The 23,782-nt window shown below is 38.2% G+C and overlaps 1 protein-coding gene across 1 annotated transcript in view; it reads left to right on the forward strand.

Moving 5' to 3' along the window:
• The window catches only part of ARHGAP15 (Rho GTPase activating protein 15), a 454,296-nt gene that overhangs the window by 17,298 nt on the left and 413,216 nt on the right, over positions 1-23,782 (forward strand). Inside the window, exon 2 of the mRNA XM_045031797.1 lies at positions 10,473-10,652. Within this exon, the coding sequence (XP_044887732.1) occupies positions 10,488-10,652 (165 nt within the window). The 5' untranslated portion in view covers positions 10,473-10,487. The remainder of the gene's footprint in view (positions 1-10,472; positions 10,653-23,782) is intronic.

The raw sequence follows: 23,782 nt of genomic DNA on the forward strand, positions 1-23,782 counted from the left end.
TTAGAATGCACAGGCACAGAAAAGGGCTACCCGTTGAATATGAATTCCCAGTGTGATACTGTAACAAAAAAGGCAAATGTTATTCTTGTATAAGCAGGGGAGAATATCAAGAGGAGTTAGGAGGTAATATTGTATCTGTATATACCAACAGGGAGACCATTACTGGAATGTTCTGTCCAGTTGTGGTGTCAAAACTTCAAAAAGGATGTTGACAAATTAGAAAGAGGTCAGAAAAGAACTACAATGATGTTTCAAGGTCTGGAAAAGATAATGAGAGACTAAAGAAGCTCAATCTATATAGTTTATCCAAGAGAAAATCAAGAGGTTACTTGATCATGATCTACAAATACCTATATGGAAAAAAAGATGGGTGATAGATGGCTCTTTAATCTGACATAAAAAGACATAAAGAGACCCAATTGTTGGAAGCTGAAGAAAGACCAATTAAAACTAGAAAGAAGGCAAATATTTTAACAGTAGGGGTCATTAATTGTTGGAACAAATTGTGAGTTTATAATAAAAAAGGGAAAAACAAGACAAACTCTAGATTATTACTTTCTCTAGTTTTCCCAGTGCATCCTGTCAGCTCATTATCATCTCTTAGATAGTAAGCTCCTTAGGGCAAGAACTATATTTATCTGTGTCTTTGTAAGAGATATGACTAGTTTCTGAACACTTTAATGAATTTGTCTCCACCTGTAGCAGACTATAAAAAAAAACCTTGACTGCTGATTTGTATAAACAAGGTGCTAGAGTGGCTGCTGTTTTCTGATTTTTCTACTTTTTGGTTTTAATTTTAAAGGGTTTTTATGCAGGTTATTTTTCTTTGGTGTGACCTGGGCTTTGTATTAGGTCGAATATGTTATTGCCTGTTGGTCAACCTAATTTTAAAAGGAATGGAAGAAGACAGAGTCCTTCAAGTGACCAGTAAAAAAGACAGTCTTATGAGGGGGATTGATGCTGATTTTCTTTGCTCACAATTTTGGAAAAAAACTGCTTGGCAAAGAAGATATGATAATCCATAACCTGGTGTATCCCAGGAGGAGCCAGACGATACTACAGATAACATTTTCAAAAGGGCCTAAGCGACTTACAAACCTATGTTCCATTGAAAGTGATTGGATCCTAGTCACTACGGTAATTTTACTGTATGTCTATCTGGAGTGAAGGTACTTTGTTGGCAAAACTTTTGTCATTCAGGGTGTTAAAAAAACACACCCCGAACAACACAAGTTTTACTGACAAAAAGCGCCAGTGTGAACAGCGCTTTGTCAGCAGGAGCACTCTCCTGCTGACAAAGCTGCTGCTGCTCATTGGGGGTGGAAGTTTTTTGTCGGTGGGAGCTCTCTCCTGCTGACAAACGGCAGCTACACTGCGCGCCTTTTAGCGGCACGACAGTAGCGGCACAACTGTGTCAGTAAAAGCTGGGTAGTGTGCACAAAGTCTAAGTTATGGCAAGCTGCCTATGGATTGCAGCGCTACCCAGAGTCTCTTCAGAGCTGCCTTGCAACATAGCAACTTTTGCTTCTCACACCCACAGACTCTCCTTACCCCTGAGCTTGTGAGGGAGTCCCCAGAAGAGAGAGTTATGGCTGTCTTCCACTAAGCTTGTGCTGGAGGAATCCTCCCTTGGGTGGATAGGGTGCCTGTTTACACCACTCTGGACCTTTTGTTTGTCATACAGCGCTTAGAGCAAGGATGAGAATCTCACCCAGAAGCACTGTGTAGAATAGTTCTTGATCTTAGTTCCTGATCTGATGTGCTCAGCATGACTCAGGGAAGGGCTTAAATGCTGCTCTAAATTAAACTGGCCACAAATGATCCCAGGCCACAATGGCATTCCTTTGCCTCTGCACTAGGAAAACAAGAATTCCATTTTGAAAAAAGTCTGAGGTTTTAAAACTTATTTCCCTTCCTCATTGTAACAAAAATCATACCTTTCAGAATTTTGTTTTTTAAAAGTCACGCTCCTGATGTTAGGACACTCACCTGGGATGGGGTTAAGGCCCTGTTGTGAATCAGACAAAGCAAAGCCCTGGTTTCCTACATCCCAGATGAGTGCTATGACCCCTGGGCTACTGGCTGTTCCGGGGGGTACCATATGTGCTCTCTTTAGGGTGAACAGATAGCAAGTGTAAAAAGTCAGGATGGGGTGGAGGGTAATAGGTGCCTATATAAGCAAAAGCCCCCAAAATCGGGACTATCCCTATAAAATCAGGACATCTGGTTACCCTAGCTCTCTTTCTCTGGTTTTGGTCAGAAATTCCAACTTAGACCTGAGAAACAAAACAGATATGTGTCTGTGAAAAGCTTTGGTTTAAACAAATTGGCATTTTCTGATCAAAATACCCAAAGTTGTGTTTTATAAGATACATTGGTGGAAGGACAGTTTTGGCTGCCAGCATGGCACACAACGTCCCCAAGACAGCTGAGAATTGGGGCCATAGTATTTTTACATTGCCTTTGCAATTGGTGTGATTCAAATATATTTGTCTTGCTCTAAATATTTGTGAGAGTGTATCCATGTATTTCCACAGTGACTTCAGGATAGAAATAATTGCTGTTACGGGGTAATTGGGCAGAGGTGATGCATGGGAGGTGGGGGGCATTCAGGATCATGTGTCCCCCAAATTTTCTGTCAGCGTTTATATTTTGATTTTTATTTCTTTTGTGGACAGGGAGTTCAAAATATGTGCTCCCCCACGGCCAACAGTTACATGTCATTTCTGTAATTGGGCCACCAATGCCGTCTGCTCTCTCATAACATGTTGCTACGTGAGTTGTCACTTTCCAGGAGGGAAAATATCCACCAGAGTTGTGCTCCACTCCTTGGTTTTGGGGGGATGGGGCAAGTGACTACAGGGAACAGGAGAGGCCATATGAGCCCTGTTCCCCAGCAAGCCTCTGACCTTCAAACAGATGCCATTAATATGGCCTCCCTATGACTTGCTGTTTCTGTCCATCTCTTAAGTTCTCTAGCTGAGATTCAATCTCTGGGGTGGAAGAAGGTCATGTTTGGGTAGTCATGACAGAACAAGCTGATAGGGGAGCCTAGCCAAAGTGAAAGAAGGAGGGGAGGGCAGGTGAGAGGTATTCCAGACAGTGAAAAAGTAACTGGATATGTGCCTCCTATCCCTTCAGTCATTTAATTTGTATTTGGTTTGTCTATCTTATCCACTCATTGTAAGCTCCAAGGAGCAGAGAGTGTCATCCTATGTGTTTTCTCAGCACCCAGCATGCTTTGAGTCCTACTTTGATGCAAATAATATTAACAGTAATCTTGTACAGCATGGAGGACACTGAGAGCACAAAACTGAAAATAACCAGCAAAAATTTCAGAACAGGTCTATGAATCAACATCCTTCTCCTTTTTTCTAGAATAGATAACTCTGAGCCATTGAGGTATGTGTTGTTTTGTTTTGCTTTTCCTGTGGAGTTGACTAGGGCTTGCAGGATTTTGTAATTCTCATTTCCTGTACGGATAGCACCTTAAACTTTTATAGTTTGTTTTTTGTCTCAGTCACAGGCTTTGGTGGCTTTTTTTTTTGGTTGGTTGGTTTAATGGTGAATGTGGGATAATGAAAGGAGTGTTTGACCTTTTTAGTTCAGTAATAGTTGGTTAAGGTAATATTAACTGTTGATGTACAATATCCCATTAACCCTGGAAACAGAGTAGCAGACAAAGCTCTGAACCTGTGAAAACTGTGACAAGGTCCATTTTTTTCCCCTTGCAATGTCTCCATTTTCTTATGTTTGGCATTTTCATGGTCGTTATTCATTATCCTTTCTATTTACGGAAGTAGTCTGGGGCAATTAGACTTAATAGAGGTGCAAAAATCACAAGGAGGAAAGAAGAGAAAAGTGAGTTGGAAGGAAACTAACATTAAAAGGTTATTTTGGTAACTGACACCTACAATTAGAGTGCAAGATAATTGTCATCTTGTCATGAAAAATAAACACAACTGGCACTGTTCCTTGAGTTACCACAGTCAGAAATTTTTTCCAGTCGGAGAAATAACTTACAATACCACAACTCGCTGCATATTCTTGCTATGAGATAGTGATGAATTTGTGTCTGCACTGTATATTCTGTTGCCATATGATCAAATAAAATGCATGCAAACCAAAGTTTAGAAATTATGCTATCCTCCCCTCAGAATCATCTTTCTGCTTTGTGGTAAGGTTGTGGCCTGACTTTATGGAATCAATGCAAGTAGTTATAAATGTATGAAAACTCCTACAAATTAAAAGTACCTGCACAGCACCATATAACTAAGAAAACATTGTGGTATTGTGTACTGCTCTGTAGAAAAATGCATAAGTGGATTAACCCAGGTAGACCGTGGTGCCTGAGCAGAGCCCCAGTGGCAGTCTTCCTGAGGCATAATCACAGTTAAACCAATTTAATGATGGTAATGGGTAGAGCTGGTCAAAAAAAAAAAGTTCATGAAAAAATTGTTTAAAATTAAAATTAAATTAATTAAAGAGAATTATTTTTTTTGTTTTATGTCAGTGGGGAAAACCCCCACTTTCTCTCACTTCTCTCCATCCTTTTTCCCATTGCTGGAAATTGAAAGAATGAAAGTGGAAGTTTTCCAATCACAAGAAAATGAGAATTTATGCCAAATGCGTAATTTTGAATTTTTATCAAACAGGGAATTTCCAAGAACTCAAAAGGCTTTGTGTGACACTTTGATTCAATTGAAACACCATTTTTGGATAATTTTTTGTTTGGTTAAAAGTGTTTGTGTTTGGTTGAATAGTGGGGCCTTTTATGGGGCCCTTTCGTCTGACTTTGTGGGACAGCAGGCAGGATTGAGGACAAAAACTTGATTTGTCAGTACACCTTTTGTGTTCCAGAGGGTCCTTCTATAATTGCGTTGCCTGGACCAATCAACTCCTGAGTGGCTGTGAGAATCTCTGTTTCTGGATGAGCTCAGCAACATGCCTCTCTGATGCTTTTAAGTGTGCACAGCCTTGGATATGAAATTACCTGTGTTCGTTTTCCACCCACAGTTCCAAAGATAGATTTTTACCTCTGCAGTCCCCGAGTGCATGTTCAAAAGTTAGGGTTGGGAAAATGCAGCCTCTGCCAAGTGTCATGCCTGTCACGTGCAGGTACAGAAAGTTTCCCTTGCCCATTGCTGCAGCTCCTTCAGGTATTCAGCAGGGCTCTGGGAATGCCCTGGTGTTTGGGCTGCTGTGTTTTGAACCTGGTTCTCCCACATCCTGGGAAAGTGCTCTTGTGATGGCGAGAGGCACATCATTTTTTTATTTTTATTTTTGTGTGTGTGAAAAGGGTTGGCCTGATGTATGCACCTAATTCCAGCAGAGGTTTAACCTCTATGAATCACAATTGCAGACAGGTACCTGGCTTTGGTGGTTCCCATTCTTAGCACCTAACAGTCCCCATACATTGTATAGGACCCTGAGCCTGCTGAATGGGCAGCCAGGCATCCTCTCTGCCCCGCTTCTTTGGGGGCTGTCTGTTCCTGCAGCCATTCCCAGATGTGTGGATGGAACTGCAGAGAGGTGGCTGTGATGGAGGTCAGCACCCAAGCAGGGAAGATGAGGGACTGTGGATAAAGAAAACCAGGGGCTGGTGGGGCAGGCAATTGTTGTGTTGGGAGTGAGGGAGGGAAAGAAGCTACTGGAAGGAACTAAAAAGGAGCAGGAGCTAAGGAAGGAGCAAGAGATATGAAAACAGGGTATGGACAGTGATAGGATTAATAGAAGGACTGGGTGATGCAACCCGTAGCAACCTCCTCCATCCTCCCGTTTCTTTCCTGTCCAACAATGCTCCCCACAACACTCCTGTAGCTGCCCCTAACTCCCTCCATGCTGCTTCTGGCTCCCTGAAAGTCCTTAGCCTTCTCCAGAGAGGTTTGGGCAATAAGGTCTTGCCTCTCTATGCCTGTTCCCATTGCTCTAGGGAATGCTGTAAGGTAAATTCAGACTCAGTTCAACACCTTTCACCAGCACTAAATCCATGCAGAGTCTTCAAATGTGATGTTTATTTGTAAATATGCAAATTAGTTAATTAAATTATTAGCATAAAATGCCCCACCTAGGTTTGGACAATATCTTGCCAGCCTTAGAAAATGAGGCCTCAACTTGATCTTAGGCATTACTGGTAACTCTTGCTAAGTCTGGATGCATCCAAACAAGAGAGTTTCCCTTGGCCTTTGCTATCTTCTCTTTCCTGGTTCCAAAGAAGAGAACTGCTACAGAATTCATGTATAAAAGGGGCCGGGACCTTTACACTGTGCATGTAGGTAATATAAAGTGAGTAATCTACTGGCATACAAAAATACGTAGTATTGTTTGAAAATTTACAAGCATAATAAAATTGTTATGCATTGCAAAAGGCTTCCTGACTGCAGCCCTTTAGAGTTGCAACTGCAGTAGAGTACTTGGTTTCCTTGGTATTCTGCAAGGTTCTCACTATGCTGTAAAGGTACTTTTTTTTTTAAGGTATTATCTGACATCTTTTCTGTGGTGCTGATTACTGTCTCTCAGTCCCTCACAAACATTACAGAATAACATCTCTCTGAGACAGCAGAGTATTATTATTTCAATTTTACAAGGGGGAACTGAGACACAAGGAGCAAAGGCCAAAATCTTTAACTTTGTGCATCTCAAAAAGTGTTTGTGCCCCAACCTTATACACCCGACCTGATTTTCTCATAGTACGTAGCATTTTTATAGCAGTTTGTGTTCAAATAACACATTATCTGATTAGTCCTCCCAACACCTGTGATGTAGGTGAGTGAGTATGGGTATTTCCATTTTGCAGATGGATGCATGTAGATGGAAGGCCAGTGACTTGTCCAAGGTCAGACAATTACTTAGTCATTTCAGGCACCAGAAACTAGATCCACAAAGGAAACTAAGGCTTAGGCTACGTCTACACTACCCGCCGTATCGGCGGGTAGAGATCGATTTTTCAGGGATCGATATATCGCGTCTCATCTAGACGCGATATATCGATCCCCGAACGCGCTTATATCGATTCCAGAACTCCACCACCGCGAACGGCGGTGGCGTCGTCGATATGGAGAGCCCCGGAGATCGATCCCGCGTCGTGAGGACGGGTAAGTTATCGATATAAGATACTTCGACTTCAGCTACGTTATTCACGTAGCTGAAGTTGCGTATCTTATATCGATTTTTCCCCTTAGTGTAGACCAGCCCTTAGTGTTGCAAAGGCTAACTTTAGGCATCCTGTCATCTTGTGGAATCCAAAGCCCTGAATCAGGTGTTCAGGGTCCTATACAATGTATGGGGACAGTTAGGTGCTAGGAATGGGAACCACAGAAGCCAAGTACCAGTGTCCACTTGGGATTCATAGGTGTGAAACCTCTGCTGGAGTTAGGTGCATACATCAGACCATTCCTTTTCTCTGAATAAATAAGAGGTGCCCCCAATAGCAAGAGAACTTGCCCAGAATACGGGAGAACCTGGTTCAAAGCCTCATTGTACCTGAGAGGAGTAGGAGTTGAACTCAGGTCTCATGTGTCCTAGATGAGTGCACTAGCTACTTGGCTCCAGGGTTGTGGTAGTAGCGGGCCGCTGTGACTCTCAGCTTCGCCTGTTAAAGCTGTTCTGCTTTGTATAAAATATTAATGGGGTCAAAGCGCAACCAAGAATGATTCTCTAGCTCAGTGGTTAGTGCACTTTCCTGGGATGGGGGAGAGTCAGGTTCTAGTCCCTACTCTATTGAATATTTAATTATTTATACAAAGTAACATTCAGCTGCCTTAATTACAAGAGAACCCGAACTCTTCCTGCAATCCTCTCCTTCATTCTCTAAACTCATTACAACCTCTGTAGGGGTCCTACAGACAACAGCCTCATTTCCTTCACCACCCTGATTAATTCACTGAGCATCACTTGCACTGAATGAGGTAGGGGTCCTCTGGAAAAAATAACATGATCATATAATTAAAGCTTGTATCATAATGAATATGCAGAAGGGGGCTGAATTAAGGTTGCAGAGGCAACCTCCAATCTGGCATTTCCTAGCTTTTGAATGCTTGACTTTGCAATCTGAATAATATTTTTGACATAGTTTTTGTATGTAACTTCCTATATCTTTTTAAAGAAAAAACTAATTCTACTATATGCAACTATACCAACCTCCCATGATGCATCAAGATCTATATTTGAACCCCGGATCTTCACCACTGAAACAGACTTTTTACCACTTGAACTAACAGACTAGCTGTCATGAGGAGATGGCTTTTAGTCTCTGTGGACAAGCCCCTAAAGAAGGGCACTTAACAAACTGTTCTGTCACCTTCAAGTGCTCTGTGTTCTGTAATACCTACATACTGTGTGTTAACCCCTTCTCCCAACTTTGTGTCCCCTTGTTCCTTCCATGCTCTGTCTCTCTCCAGGGGTTTTGTATCTGTTTCCCCATACCTATGCTTTCTCCCATGTTGCTGTGCCCCCCCAGTGTTCTGTGAGCCATTGTAACCCCTCCTCTGTGTTCTGCATCCCCCAGATCATCTGCTTTGTCTGTGTCTTATAGAAGGTTCAGCTCTCTGCGGAATACTTTAGTGAGGCATGTGGGCAGGGCATATGTGCAGACCTTTAGAAGTGTAGCCTTATGATTAGTTTGGGTGCAAAATGCACTTGTTACTAATAGCAGGTTCCCCATGCACTGCAAGTAAGGAATCCATGCCAAATAAAGCATTAGACAGTTTATCACAAGATGTATATTGCTAAATCTTCTGACCCAAGGTTACCAACTAATGCTAACTTTTATTAGGCCTAATGTGCCCTTATGCTCACTATTATTACCACTAGGCCTCAAGGTAAATATTAGGTTTTAGGCTTACTGCAAAGTCCATTTTAAAATTATCTTTTTTCCTTTGCTTATTCCTACCTGTATTATAGTTTTAGTTTCATTTTCACTAATTTAGCAAGATATAAATGATTATTTACCTAATCGTCTGAGCTCAAGTTATGGGTCAAAGATCAACAGAAGCTTCAGGGTCTTTGGGGGTGCTGTCAGAAAAAGCTTTATTCCCTGAAAACACAGGCAGGAATTGGTGACTTTCAGACAATTCTCCATGACTTTACATGTCCCTGGCCCCAAAGTAATCTATCTGTCAGATTTCAAAGAACTACTGCAAACAGTGGTGGTGGTGGTGGAGCTATTTAAAAAAAGTGTCAATGAAAAGTATTAAGCAACTAAATATGTGGATTGCTAGCACCCCCTCCTTCTGCTCCCCTAGTATAACATATCACTTCACCCAATTTTGAAATATACGACTTGTGGGTGGAAATACAGCAAGTGTTTAATGGGACACAGTGTGCTAAAGTTTAGCACAGGAAATGCAAAGTATCTCACCGATGGAAAATGTATGGGGAATTTAGGCAGAATATAATGACTACAGTTCCATTGTGACCAGGACACTAAGTTTAGTACCCATTCTATTGGAAGATCTGTGGGAATTTTTTCATAACTGCAAGGCCAGAAGGGACCATTGTGATCACCTAGTATGAATGTCCGCCTGCATCACCATAGAGCTTCCCCAGAATATTTCTAGAGCATAATTTTTAGAAGAACATCCAGTCTTGATTTTTTACTTTAAATAACAACAAGAAGCCAGAACCATGGCTTTGTATTTCATTCAAAAGATGGCCCCTCCATACTCACAGTGCCCCTTGGCATCATAGAGGTGCACACGTAAGTTATTTATACCACATCATTAGTACTACATCCTGCAGGACTTGTGCATTCCATATAGGTTTCCCACCAAAGTACTAACCAGGCCTGACCCTCCTTCATGTGTGGGATATGATGTGCTCAGGCTATAGATGAAATGATTGAAGCTAAGAAAGGTTCAATGGATCTATGCTTGAGAAGACCATGCTAACAGGGCTCCAGCATAGTTTTCTAACAAGCCTGTAACGTGGATTTTAGTGTAGAAGTCACTCAGGGTAATTAATTTCAAACCATGTCACTTTCCTTCATATGGTCTAAAAATGTATAGTGTGAACAGGGCCAAAGACAAAGTTTGATGGCTGCCAGTTGGATGTGATAGAAGGTTACAGAGAGATTACACCATAGAGGAGAATGGCATTTGAGATAAGGATAATCTTTTACATAAACTTAATTCTTCCAAGAGACAAGATGGGTGAGGTAATATCTTTTATTGGATGAACTTCTTGAAGTTGGTCCAATAAAATATATTACCTCACTCGCCTTGTCTCTCTAATATCCTGGGATTGACATGGCTACAACAACACTGCATTAACTCTTCCAGGTCAGTTTGGATGTGTGAGTGATTAGTACAGTAATCAGCTGTTGGTTACCCCAGTGTTCAAAGATCACCATGATTTCCTGAACTGATTCAGCCTGTGTATGCTACTGACTGCAGTGAAATACAATATGCACTGATATGTTTTTAGGTAAAGAGCACATGTATCTAGAATAACTTTACTGTTCTGTGTTTTTTTAGGACGACACAGTAACCATGCAAGGACTTGCGGCGTCCGATACCTCCTCTGAAAAACTGAATCCCAGCCACCAAAATATAGGGGCTGTTCAAATGAGGATCAAAAATGCCAACAGCCACCATGACAGGCATAGCCAAAGTAAATCAATGATCCTTTCTGAGAATGTGAAGGTCAAAGAACCTGTAAGTAAAATTCCACAAGTTTTTCCTGGTCTGATTTTTTGTAAAACCAAATTATCTTCAGGCTTATTAATTCTTTTAGAAACCCTTGCAAGTAGGAACCCATACAGGCAGTAAGAAATGTCACTTTTCAAATAGTGTCAGCAGTTATTAAAGTAAAACTGTTTAGTCCAAAGATATATCATGGATTTGGTGCTAGCGCCTTTAATGACTAATCAGGATCTCCCACTCTTATGCTTCAGTGTAATTAAAAAATGAAGCTGTGCAGGTGTATTGTGCTTACATTTCCTAACATTTTTTATCACTTCTAAAAGCCAGAGGCTAAAATCAGACAAAAGGAATAAAACAGACATTAAAACTCTTTGAATAAAGGGAAACTTTGCAACCGACACACCTAAAATAATCTTGCTGTGGGAATTACTGTTTTGCAGAGCTCTGATACTGAACTTATCTTAATATATTAACTATGAACAGAGTTGAGTCATTTTTATCCATTAACATGATTTAAAATAAAATACTTAGTGATGAACTTTATTGCCAATTATGTCCCTGCCCCTGTACTCATTCTGAGCTACTAAACAGACTGATTGGTATGAGTCTCCCCTGGTTAATTTTCTTCTGTAATAGTGGCAACTTGCAGCTGAGGCCATATGATGTTACAAAATTATTTATGCAATGTTAGCTACTTTTTTGGACTCTAGATCCATTTTATTCTCAGTGAATGCGAACGAGTTAGGTTAGCTGGGGACAGACCCCCAAGACTCAGTCAGTCTTCACAGCCATTCATTGCTGTTCTGTTAGAGAGTTGAATATTTCATAGGAATCCATTATACTAACTGAGTTATTAAATGGAATAAGCTTGCTATAGAAATTGTATTTTTCCTGCATTATTCACTCTGATTTCAAAGGCAAAATTAACCCCAACACGTTCATCAAGGTAGTTTGAAAAGTATATGATTTTAATCGTTCTTTTTATTTATTTACTTACTTACATGAATTTAGCTCAGGGAAGCAAATTATTATAGTTCTGTACTGAAAACATTCCTTTAGATCATGGCAACTGATGAGAGATTAATTTCTGTATGTTTACTTTCCAATTTAAAAGTATCATTTGCCTCAGACACATTGCACATATTGCTTTGTTTTTATCCTAAGTGAAATGTTCCTCAGTTATGAACTTGAAACAGTGTTTACAGTAATTTATTGGAAATACTATAATGCATTATCAGTAAGAACTGTACCTTTGAAAAAGTTTAAAAGTTAAGTATATTTAATGATGCCTAACATATTTTATTGGCTGTGTTTAACAAACGGCACTAGGCTGCAGTTGTTTTTGACAAGCATGAAAACATCACAGCATGAGACTGCAAAAGGAATTATGTAGAGAAATTACAAGTGATCCATCTCTCAATGAATTATCCACCTCAATAGCCTGCAGAACTCAGCTACCAATTAACACCTACTTTATTACATGTTGGGATGTACTTAATAACTTTCATGTGTTTATGCACTATTACCTTGACTGATGCCTCTTGTACAATTAGGCATAATTGGCATATCAATATGCAAAAGTTAAAAGGATTAACCCTCTTAAAACTAATGAGCATTTCTGTATCCAGCTGCTAAATGAGACAAAATTAGCATTTTTCACTTTTGGGCAGGATTTTATCATGCAGTTTCTCATTGTTGATATTACCTTGTTACATAACTTTAGTTTTGGGGGTAGTATGCTGGACTGTTACAGAGCAAGGGTTCTAAAAAGTTAAATTAGACATAAATATTCACTGCTGCATTCCCATAACCATAGCAGGTAGAATGTATGTTCATTAGTACGGAGTTGAAAAGTTGCTTTGTGTTGCATTTGTTTAGTAGCTAATTATAAGAAGTGGTATTTTGCTCAGTATATGTCATTTTACCAAGCAAACTTGGCTCCAATATCATAGAATGGAAAGCGTTCCATGCTACTGATTTCCTTTCTGTTTCAGTTCTTTTTCATCTCTTTTTGCCACGCAGAATTTTCTGACTAGATATTGACATAGTGAAAAGAATTTTGGCATATTTACTCATATAAGCCTGTTAAAGTTGTTTGCTAAAGCCAAAATAAAACCACAATTCTTAAACAAGAATTCAACATTTTGAAATATATTCTTAAAGTGTAGTGTTATTTTAATGTAAAAGATTTACCAAAATATCTGTATCACTTTCATGTTGACATATCAGATCCTTCATGCCTGATTAGTAAAGGATTTTCGGGGAGGGCATGAAAGGGAGAAGATACAACCTTTGTCTGTGAAGTGCCTTGAAAAAGTGAAGAGTTCTTTATTATGGTGGTTTTGAGTAATGTATTCTTGTTTTGTAGTTTTTGGGCACTTAAGTAAACAACCTTCAGTTTTGCATCCAAAGTAGTATAGATCAGAGTTTAAAGATACAGATACCAACATATCAACTGGATCTTATTGCACTGTGTTGCAGGGCAAAAAATGGACTTATGCTGTTTTATATCAGTTGAGAATCTGACTCTCTGTTAAGATACTTGGTGTGTGTGTGTGTGGGTGTGTATGTCATTGGTTGGGTTTATCAAATGTTTGGAAACATTTTGTATTGGTTTCACATAAACTGTATTTTTTTGTTTTCAAATTTTTTTTAAACATTATCAATATGAGTGAACTCATAAGAGGCTCCATGTTACTCTGTTACTTCAATTATGGAAATACATTAGGAATATCTACTGATCTCTCATCTGTTAATAAACATATTTCTCTTTCTATTGATCCTGGGCCAAATCTTCCTTGCCTAACTCATGCAAAACCCATTCACTTCAGCTGGAGTTTTGTGTAATTTAAGGCAATGCAGGATTTGGTGCATTTTGAACAGTTAGAAAAATATTCCTAAAATATGTTTGGAAAAAAATAAAACACATTTATGAAGGACCTCTAGTAGTGATTTGTAGAGAAGAGACTATATAATTTTGTGATTTGTGGCATTCTACGGTATTCAGTGCTGTGTCATGTGCACACCTTGGGCTCTCCTTTTGAAGACGAACAGATTATTTTCAATAGTGTGACAATGGAGGATATGCAGCACACATCAGTAAGGCCATATGAACTGTGCATTTTGTAGTAGTAAAGATGTTGAATGTGTAATAGAGAAGCTCGCTGATGCAAAAGCTTAGATGCTCATGTCTTTTAGTTTGCGATATTTACAATGGAAATGCTCGAGTATTCTATGGAGGTTGGAACTGATATTAATGTAGAATTTAAAGAACACAAATCTTCAAGCTGGAAACAGACAGTAGTAGACAAAAGCTCTTACAGTGTTTAATATTAGTATCTCAACCACCAATGTACATCAGTATTTCTATCTTTTAAACCCAGATAAATGCATTTTGTTTCATTGAGAGCAAAGTCACCAATGAAATGTCATTATTATTGGTGTTTAGATTAAGAATTAGCATCTATCTTAGACATTCCAAAATGCTAATGTATTAGAGTTCTTTTTGATTAAACAGACTTTGTTGGTTTATTTAGCTCTCTGATACATTATCAGAGAAGCAGGAAGCAATTTTCTTTTTTTCTTACTCCAGTCCTGTGATCATAGAATACTTGCCAAAGTTATGACTAGCCAAAAAAACAAATAAAATAGCTAAAAATACAAGCCTTCTGTTTAGCAGAGTTTTTGAGCCATATTATGAGATTGCAGGGCTTCTACATGTTTACTTCAAATCAAGCTTATCGTCAAGTTTGAGGCTTTGTATAGATTGTCCTGAAGTAGATCCTGATATTTAATTAAAATGACACTAAATCACATTGAATTGATAAGACTTGGCATCTCAAACAAAGGTAATTGCCCGTATTGGTTTTGTACAAAAATAGAGCTGCTTGGAAAATGTGCAGCCAACACAGACTGTCAACTCCATTTATAGATCAATATGTGAAAACCATTGATCAGGCAGGCATGTGTAACAGTAACACTTTGCATTTATTTGTTGTTTTTATAGCATGTTAAGACTTACAGGATTATCGGCTTCCAAAATATTTTGACTTCCTCATAAATATGTTATCTGTTTAATGTTCATTAAAAGACAGACTGCATCCTTTCTAAAAATGTTCTCAGTTTCATGGGATTTCTCTTGTTGCTGTAGGAAGTTTTAGCTGAAAATGGATTATTCCCTTCTCTGTAAGATCATTGGAACTCATTTTTAAAATAGTATATTTAGTGGAAGTTTTTGAAGATTTGTTTTTCCTTGTACTTTCTTTTTTTTTTCTGGAGAAAAACAGGCATTGACAAAAATGTTCTCTCAACAAGTACCGTAATTACTTAATTCATTAAGTCATTCTCCCCATTCACAATACTATAAATTGAAAAAAAATAAAATCTATTTATTTTATTCTAAAAAAGGTCTGTTCACACTTGTCTCATAGATATCCTCATATCTTTATATAGAGAGAAATATCTACATCAATATTGATATATACACATACACACCTAAATATATACATAGGCATTTTTTCTTTGGCTTTCAATAAAAAATACGGTAAACACCATTAAAAGGGAACAGTTTTAACTCCTGAGTATCTGAGGTATTTCAGTTGTTGCATGTTCAAAAATAGTACTAGAATATTAGGGATAGAAATATGAATGTACCTCAGATGATACAATGTGATAACTCTTAGTAAATGCTTACTTTTTAATGGCAACCACTTTAATTTCACCAAGCATGTAAGTGTTATATATAAAATAAGTAGATTTGTATTAAAGCAGTGACTTGTATGAAAGTAATTCTAGTCCTGTTTCTCCAGCAAGATTGTCCGTGGAATCATAGATGTTAGACATGGAAAAGATATGTTATATAACCCATTTTTTCCCTACCATTGAAGGAAAATAAAACAGAATTTTCAGATACCTCATCTCTATGTTCTACTCTGGGTAGTTCAAATATATTTTATGTCATCAAATCAAAATGGCATTTTACCTCTATTCTCTATTGTACAGTAGAATATTGTACATATAAAATGTTCACAGATTATAAGTAAAGTCATAATTCCTTAGCCTCCAACTACTTTTACATATGTTAACTTTAAGTATGTGACTAGTCAACTGAAGTCAATAAGCATTTGTAGGAATAGGGCCTAAGGCCTGGTGTACACTGGGGAGGGATCAATCTAAGTTATGCAACTTCAGCTACATGAATAACGTAGCTGAAGTTGACGTACTTAGATCTATTTACCATGGTGTCTTCACTGCGGTAAGTCGTTGGTTGACGCTCTCCCGTCAACTTCGCCTGCGCCCCTTGCCCAAGTGGAGTACCAGAGTCGACGGGAGAGCGTTCGGCGGTTGATTTATCATGTCTAGACTTGACATGATAAATCAACCCCTGCTGGATCGATCACTGCCCGTCGATCCAGCGGGTAATGTAGACAAGCCCTAAGTCTTTACTTCAGCAAAATTGCATTGAAACCAACTGCACTTCTTAGTGCTGGACTGGGCCCACATATTGGTTTAGAAGGAAAAACTAAGGTTTTGAGAAATTAGAGTCAAGATAAAAAGGTAGATTGAACAATATAATTTGCTCTACTGACATTTTTCATGACCAATGATTTCTTATCAAACTATTTTTTGTCAGATATATTTTCATTTTTTCACATGTGGAAAGCAAGACTTAGGAAGGCATTTTTGTTTTCTAAAATAGAATTTTTGAATTTCTTTTGTGTATTTTGTTACACTGTGTGTGTGTGTGTATCTTTGTATATGTGTATTTTATATTTATATTGTAGGTACCAGAACTGAACTGATCTTGGCTAAAAAGGTGCATGTTAATTTTATTGTTAAAATCTCCATCTGTCTATATTGAAGGCAATTTCAGTATAACATTTCAGCTGCATAACTTGAGAGACAACATCATAAGATCTTACAGAAAAAGAAATAAGCAGTACCTATTTCTTTTTGAAAGACAGACTAAATTCATTTCAGCTCTACTGCGGAAGTGGTGAATGTAACCAGTTTGTAGTGTTTGCTAAATCAAACTGAAGTTCAGACAAGATATTATATGAATTGAAATAGCTGATTGTTGACTTTTACTCAATGTGACACATGGATAGGAAAAAAGTTAAAAAACCTCCAATGTGGTTGGTTTTTTCCTTCAGTCATACATTGGCTCATGCTGTGAAAATCTTCACCCTATTTACTAAGTACAAATTGGTCTTGCCAAAGGTTCTGAAAGTTTACTATTTCATTTTAGATACTAACACTTCAAAGAAAGATGCAACTCTACAAATTAGTATATGTGCTATGCCAGACTGTTTTAACCTGAACCTAAATAAATTGATTTATACTTTACTACTGATTGAAAAGTGCCATAAATGTACGTTGGATACATTTTTTTTAAAGTTAGTCCTCTGATTACTAATTTGAATAAAAAATGCTAACCTTGTTAGCATCTGGACTTATTTCCATAATAACAACCCCTTCAGAACCTACAAAGTAATGAATAATTGACAACAAATGAAATGTTTTGATAGTTGTCGGCACAAAGCATGTTTAATGTTTTGTGTTGCTTCCTAGCTAATTATGTAGATGACACATTTGTCAGACCTTGACTGCCATTAGAAACGTGTTTCCAGAGGGGAGAAAAACAGGCTATTCATAGAGTAATTAACTAGAATGCTCAATGACCTGTGAGAGATTCAAATGGCTGCCAGTTCAGACATTGTTTTGTTACAGAAGCAGAGGGGTAATTAAAATTCCAAATTACAGTGCTATGATGAAGCATTTGTTTGTTGACAGTATACTCTTATTCTAGTTTGTTAATTCTTTTTTAAATTGCTTCTAATCCATTTTATAGCTTTAGGAGTTCCGTCTTTGAATTTACTGACAACTAATATTATGGTAAATTGTTCTTCGGTGGAGTACTGCAGGCTTGGCAGTTTCATGGGAGCACAAGGTGGGTGGGATAGAATAGCTTTTCTTTCTCTAAACTGACATACCATGTGCTGTCATCGAAATGAACTAACACAGCACATCTTGTGAAATGATATGTTCATAATTCTACATTAAGAAAGATGTCTAGTTATAGGAGGAAATGATTCAGATAAAGTAATAATAATCAAACAAATTGACTAAGGTGTCCTAAAACATTACGGCAGAGCTCTAATATTCTTTAAATGACGATGATCATTTAAGTAAACATTTTGGGAAGCTGAGGTCTAGTTGAAAACAGAGGATCATAAGGCAATGGTCTGCATGAAGAAACCTAACACATAGCATGAAGAATGGTATATGTCATAAGAGAAGATTATATCTTTGTCAACAACCTTCCTAGGCAATAATGGATATGACAGCATGAGATGGCTTTTCAGTAAATATGAGGATTGTTTGCAAATCCAAAGTGGTAAAGTTTGCTAAACAATAAATTAAATGCAAGCCCAAGTGAAATATTTATTTACTTTGCCAAAAGTGAGAATATGGCTTTGTTAAAAAGATCTGACAGAAGTAACATGGTGTTTGATGCAGGGGAGCTGACAGCGGCATGGAGTGAGCGCTGATTATCCTGAAGACACTGTCAGCTAGGATTGATTTCCACTTTCTCCGTTTATGTAACGGTTCCTGTAATACAGCTGACCCCGAATCACGTTACCTTGTCATTTCTCTGCATGGATCAAGAAGAGATGAGCTGAAAATAGCTAGGCACTGACCTTGAACTTGCCAGAAAAGTGAGAAGTGACAGTGGTGGTTTTTGTGTGTGTAGTTCATGTACAAAGATTAAGCTAAACTGTTATTCAGTTGAGTTCACTGCAGCAGCACAAGGGGGCAGAGCAGTACTAGAGATTACAGGTAAAGTGCATACTTTAGTTGCATTTGATTTTACAGAAGTTCAAGTCTGTGCCAAACAGCTCTCTTGTTTTTCAAATTTGGGAGATGCTCTAAAGAAGAATAATTGATTAATCAAAATCCTTATATTTCCATAATCTGTAATTTTAAAGCATAATTAATTATAAAGGTTACTGAATACTGATATACCTTTCTAATGAATAATTTTAAAAGTGCTAAGAAGTGTTCCATCATAGTATGTTCCACATAAACATTTCCCCTCCAGTTCCTCCAATATTTAGTAAGAGAATAAGATTTTTGTACTGCCATAGTAGTAGATCTGTTTTAGCTTTTTGGGAAGTTTATCAAATGTGAATTTATTCCTCAAAAAATATACAAGTTTTCTGTGGTTTCAAAGGAAACAATTTAGCTGAAATATGTTCATTACAGAAGTACAAGTTGGTAGAAGGCACACAAAAAAGGAGGACATGTAGTTGAGTGGGGCGGTGGTGTCCCAGGTATGATGGTTCTTGCTTTGTGTATCTGCTGGACTCAACCATGCCTTACGGGAGAAAATTGAAAAGTAGGTTATAAATATTATCAGCATCTACCAAAATGACTGTTGTGTAAAAACAAAAACAAACCCTTCACTTATTTTGTTTTACATTTTCTTTGTTTAATTCTTATCAACTTTTTTGCACTAGTACCAGGCCCTAACCTATGGAGTTCCATGTGTGGGATGCTGTTTCAGAATTCCCCACCATGGAAAATATTCAGGAGCTGACACTTGTAAAAGGATCTCTGTTGTTGGTTCTCTTACTTTGGTCACTAGAGCTTCAGGCAGGAAAACACACACACCACATAAGATGTCTGTCTGGCTGCAGTTCCCCTCTTGATTTGGTGAGCAGGCTTTTGGCAACATCAAGGCATACATGCCCGCTGAAAAGTCTGTGACCCCCCAGTCATCATCTAAATCCTTAAATCCTATTCTCAGGCATTGGCTTGAGCATACATGCTCTGGGCTTGACACACATGCCTTCTGACTTACAGCTCCTGAGGACTCACGTGGTTTCTCTCAAGTACTACTTTGTTCTTCTCCTTATCAATTTGGGGGTGGAGCTACAGCACTCTGGACCTTAAAGCACAAAGATTTCCCTAAAGGGACTATTAGATTCCACTCTGCAGGTACAACTTGGTTCAAAGGTGTTGGCTGCAGAAATCCTTCCCCAGAGGTTTTCCTCCTTTGATTGTGCAATGTTTTTAATAAGGGAACCTATTCCCTGACGTCTCAGAATTCATTTTATTCTTACCATCTATTTAATTGCCCTCTCAGGTTTCTATAGCGAAACAGGAAGTGTTTTATCTTTCCTTTGAATCCCTCACTTATTTGAGAGTGGGTAAAGTATACATCATTTTTCAAAGAGTATATTAAAAATTGACAAAGAGCAGTATCTCTGAACAGTAAAACTCATGGAAAAACATTATTTTTGAGATTAATGCTAGTTGTTCAAGATTAGGAAATGTAGTGCTGCACTAGCAAGTTAACAATATTCATGCATTACCCCTTTTTAAATTATTGAATTTTGCTGTTACATATAATTAATGGAAATTTTGCAAGGCACCATTTGTGGGAGTAGGTGCATAGGATATGCACGAGGGTCATATAGACTAAATTTGTCCCAGGTAAGATTATGGAATAGTTACTGTTTAATCATTTTGTTGTAGGTGACCTATGATTAGAGCTGTACAACCTGTGTGTGATGAATCCACAACTCCATTAAACTTGTCTATTTTCATTACAAACTCAAAACTCAGACCAGGTTTACTGAAAGACTCTGTAAGGATTGCAAATCTTTCAAATAAGCCCAGTCCCAGTTTTGAGTGAAAAAGGTTGATTTATGGCTTTCTAGCAAAACTCTGTAAATTTTGTGTTTTTGATGTGAAACCAGGTGAAGTTTAACTGTTCCAACTGAGTTTCTCTTTTTTCAAACCTAAACAATCTAAAACTCAGGAGAGGTCAATGCAAATGCAGGATGCTTAGAACCTGCTTAACATAAACCTTTGCAAAGTGAAGTAATTCAGCTGTCACAGTTAGGAAACGGAATAGTCTGAGAGATTAAACCTAAGATTTTAAATAAATAGTAAACCTCTAATTATATTATTTCTTGTTGTTTAATATCTAACTCAAACTGAAATGGTGCCAGTGCTTTTGTGTCAACTTCACTGCTTAATAGGCCATTTGAAACAGCACATGGGGTGTGTGTGTGTGTGAGAGAGAGAGTGTGTGTGTGAGAGAGAGAAGGGGAAGTTTTTCTGCATCTGTTGTGAATATGCTGCTGTTTATTCATTTTTTGTTCTCTGTCACGTGACATATGCTGGCTCCCAGCTAACATGTATGGAGACATACTACTGGCATTGCATTCTGTATGCTGGAACTAAAATGTTACCAAGAAACACTAAAGCTTTTGGCCCCATTGCTGGAACTGGATGTAAAGAAACAACATATCTGGCATTAGAGAGTGCACTTCATATTACATAAGTAGTATTTCAGTTGGATTCTATGCTCTTCCTTTCTCCTCTTCTGGTGTGGCCTAGTAAGAGGGCACTGGGCTAGTACTTGGGGGACCTGGATTTTGTTCCTGGCTTTGCCACTGGCCTGATAGGTGAATTGGGGCAAGTCTCTTCATCTCTCTCTGTCTCAGTTTTCCTATCTGTAAGATTGGGATGCTGCTGCTGTAAAGTGCTTTGAAATGTTCAGATGAAAAGCACTGTATAGGAGCTAGATGCAAGCTTACCCTTCAACCATGCTTACTCTCATAATTGTAAGTACATTAATGTAAAGTGGAATTACTCTATATTTACATTGGTATGTCTTGGAGTAGAATGTTGACCCACGTCTTTAAGTTGCCTTCATGTGCTGTTCTCCTATATCAGTACTTCACTACTCCAGAGTCTTTTTTTGAGTAAAAAAGTGTTTTGCTTTGTTTCCATCCACTTGAATTCAGTGCAAATGGGCCTTCCAGCTGTATCACTTTTTCCCCATGGCTTTCCACTTTCATAGTATATATTTGGAAATTATACTCCAATAATAATTTTATTTGCAAGAGTTTTCCTTTGCAATATGTTAAAATAGATGCAAGAAGTGCAAATGACATGGAATGATTTTTCTTCTGCATTATTTTTGCTTAATCATTTACTGCAGCTAAATTGTGGTATCTAATACACTTCCTTTCAAAATGCCATTAGATTAGAAATACATAGGTACTGAAACTGAGATAATTATGTCAAACTTCCTACAGCTAGTTGTGGGCACCTGACCTGCTTTGTTTCCCACAGGGGAAAAGTAATCTCTGTTTCTTTAAATTTCCAATGAGAAGGGACATGTGTCTTCTTGCATTGAGTTGCATTACATCACATCATGTGATACAAAGTGACCCAACACAACATGACAGGAGAGGTAAAGAAACAGGGTTTTTTTGGGGTTTTTTTAATACTATGGTAGTGAAATAATGGTAATATTGAAATAACGAAACAATATTGAATTATTCTGGCCTGTCTTAAATATATGCACAACACAGAGACACAGCTACCAGATGTTGTTGTTTAATATACAGAGAAAAGATTTAAAAACAAAAATTAGAATGCCCTTGTTAGACAAACAAATAATGGGAGAATCCTTCTTCCCTAAATCAGACAAAATTCCTTCTGAAGTCAGTGTCTTTTTTGCCTGAGTAAGAAGTGCAGGCCCAGGCCTAATAATATTAACATGATTTATAATATTTTACATGATATTTGTTCACTCATTAAGTGCTGAAAGAAATCCTTAGTCATCTGTGACTACACAATTGTTACTGCACTACATGCTATGGTTCCTTTTCATTCCACATCCTCGGGTAGGGAGAGTGGAATTCAGATCCTCCTGTTCAAAGAACCCAGGCCTCCTACAAATGAAGTTGAAGGAGAATCTGAATTAACAGTATAGAGCCTATGATACACATCTGAATAATTTTATTCTATCTAGCAGAGGGCAGTGCTACACATAAACACTAGCTACTTCATGATAGTGTGGAGTATGGCTAAGATTTTGTGACAATTACCTCTTTTTTTTTTCATGATGAATGGTTACCTGCCATATTTTGAAAAATCCTGCTGGACCATAGAAAAACTAAAATAAAAAGTTGTTCAGGAATGGATGTACTGGTTACAAATAACTAAGAACCCCTTCCTCCATTTCCAGAACCAAATTTGAAAGGGTTCTGAAATGATCAGACACATTTTCCCGTCCCTGCAAAAATACTGCAAGAAATGTTACTCTACAGGAATTTTCATCTGTGGCCATAAATGGAGGAGCAGTGATGAAAGAGTCTGTTCTTATGACATTTCCAGCCACAAGGGATGCAGAGCACCCATATAAGCATTCAAAATGTGGATGCTTATCTGAACTAAACCTGAATTTTGATTCGGTTGAGGTTCAAATAAACAATTCTGTTATCCTTAAAAGCTCATTGTGCTTTGTGGTTAAATCAGATTTCTACATTATAATCTCACTGGAAAAAAAAAGTTTAAAAATTGAAGTGCCAGGTAGTTATTCTTTTCAGTAGCTGCTTCAACTTTGAGTTTTCCATTTTCATCAGCAAAAGATAAATTGAAAGTCCAAAGTGTTCACAGTTTAGATCTTTTTTTAAATGAAAATGTAAATCTTGAATGTCTACCTGTAAGCACTAGAACCTGAAGACATTTGGACATAAGTTAAACAAATGTTTAAAATGCCACCTGGTTGTAAAAGATCCAAAATAAGAGGTTATTCATTCCTGATTTTTTTTAAAACAAATCCAGAAGTTGGGGTAGGGGGTGGGGGCAAGTAAGTGGCAGCTGCTTGTGGTAGACCAGTGGTTCTCAACCTATTTACCATTGTGGGCTACATCAGATACTACCAGTATGACCCTGAGGATGTCACATGGGCCACAGCTCTGTGCTGATTGGGCTGCAGGTTGAGTACCACTGTGGTAGACTGATGAAAGGAGAAAAGGTGAATAAGGGTTAGGGTAGGGTGCAGTGTAGGAAAGGTAGGCAAAGGAGTGATTTGGTAGGCAGATGGATCCAAAGAAGCTGTGTAGGGAGATGCCAGTTAGCTGCACAGGGGAGCTATGTGTAGTTGAGAGGCTGTCTCACAGCTGGTGGAGAGGCTGAAGAGTCAAAATACAGGCATGTGGAGAGGCTAAAGACTTGGCTCAGGAGAGATGGCTCTTCTGTACAAAGGTTCACATCAAGCTGGGAATGTTGAAACCCTTAGGGATTTTACACCAGTAAATTAAAGTAGCTCCTTA

This window comes from Mauremys mutica, chromosome 10 (assembly GCF_020497125.1).
Source record: "Mauremys mutica isolate MM-2020 ecotype Southern chromosome 10, ASM2049712v1, whole genome shotgun sequence".
In the NCBI taxonomy this organism is placed as follows: domain Eukaryota; kingdom Metazoa; phylum Chordata; order Testudines; family Geoemydidae; genus Mauremys; species Mauremys mutica.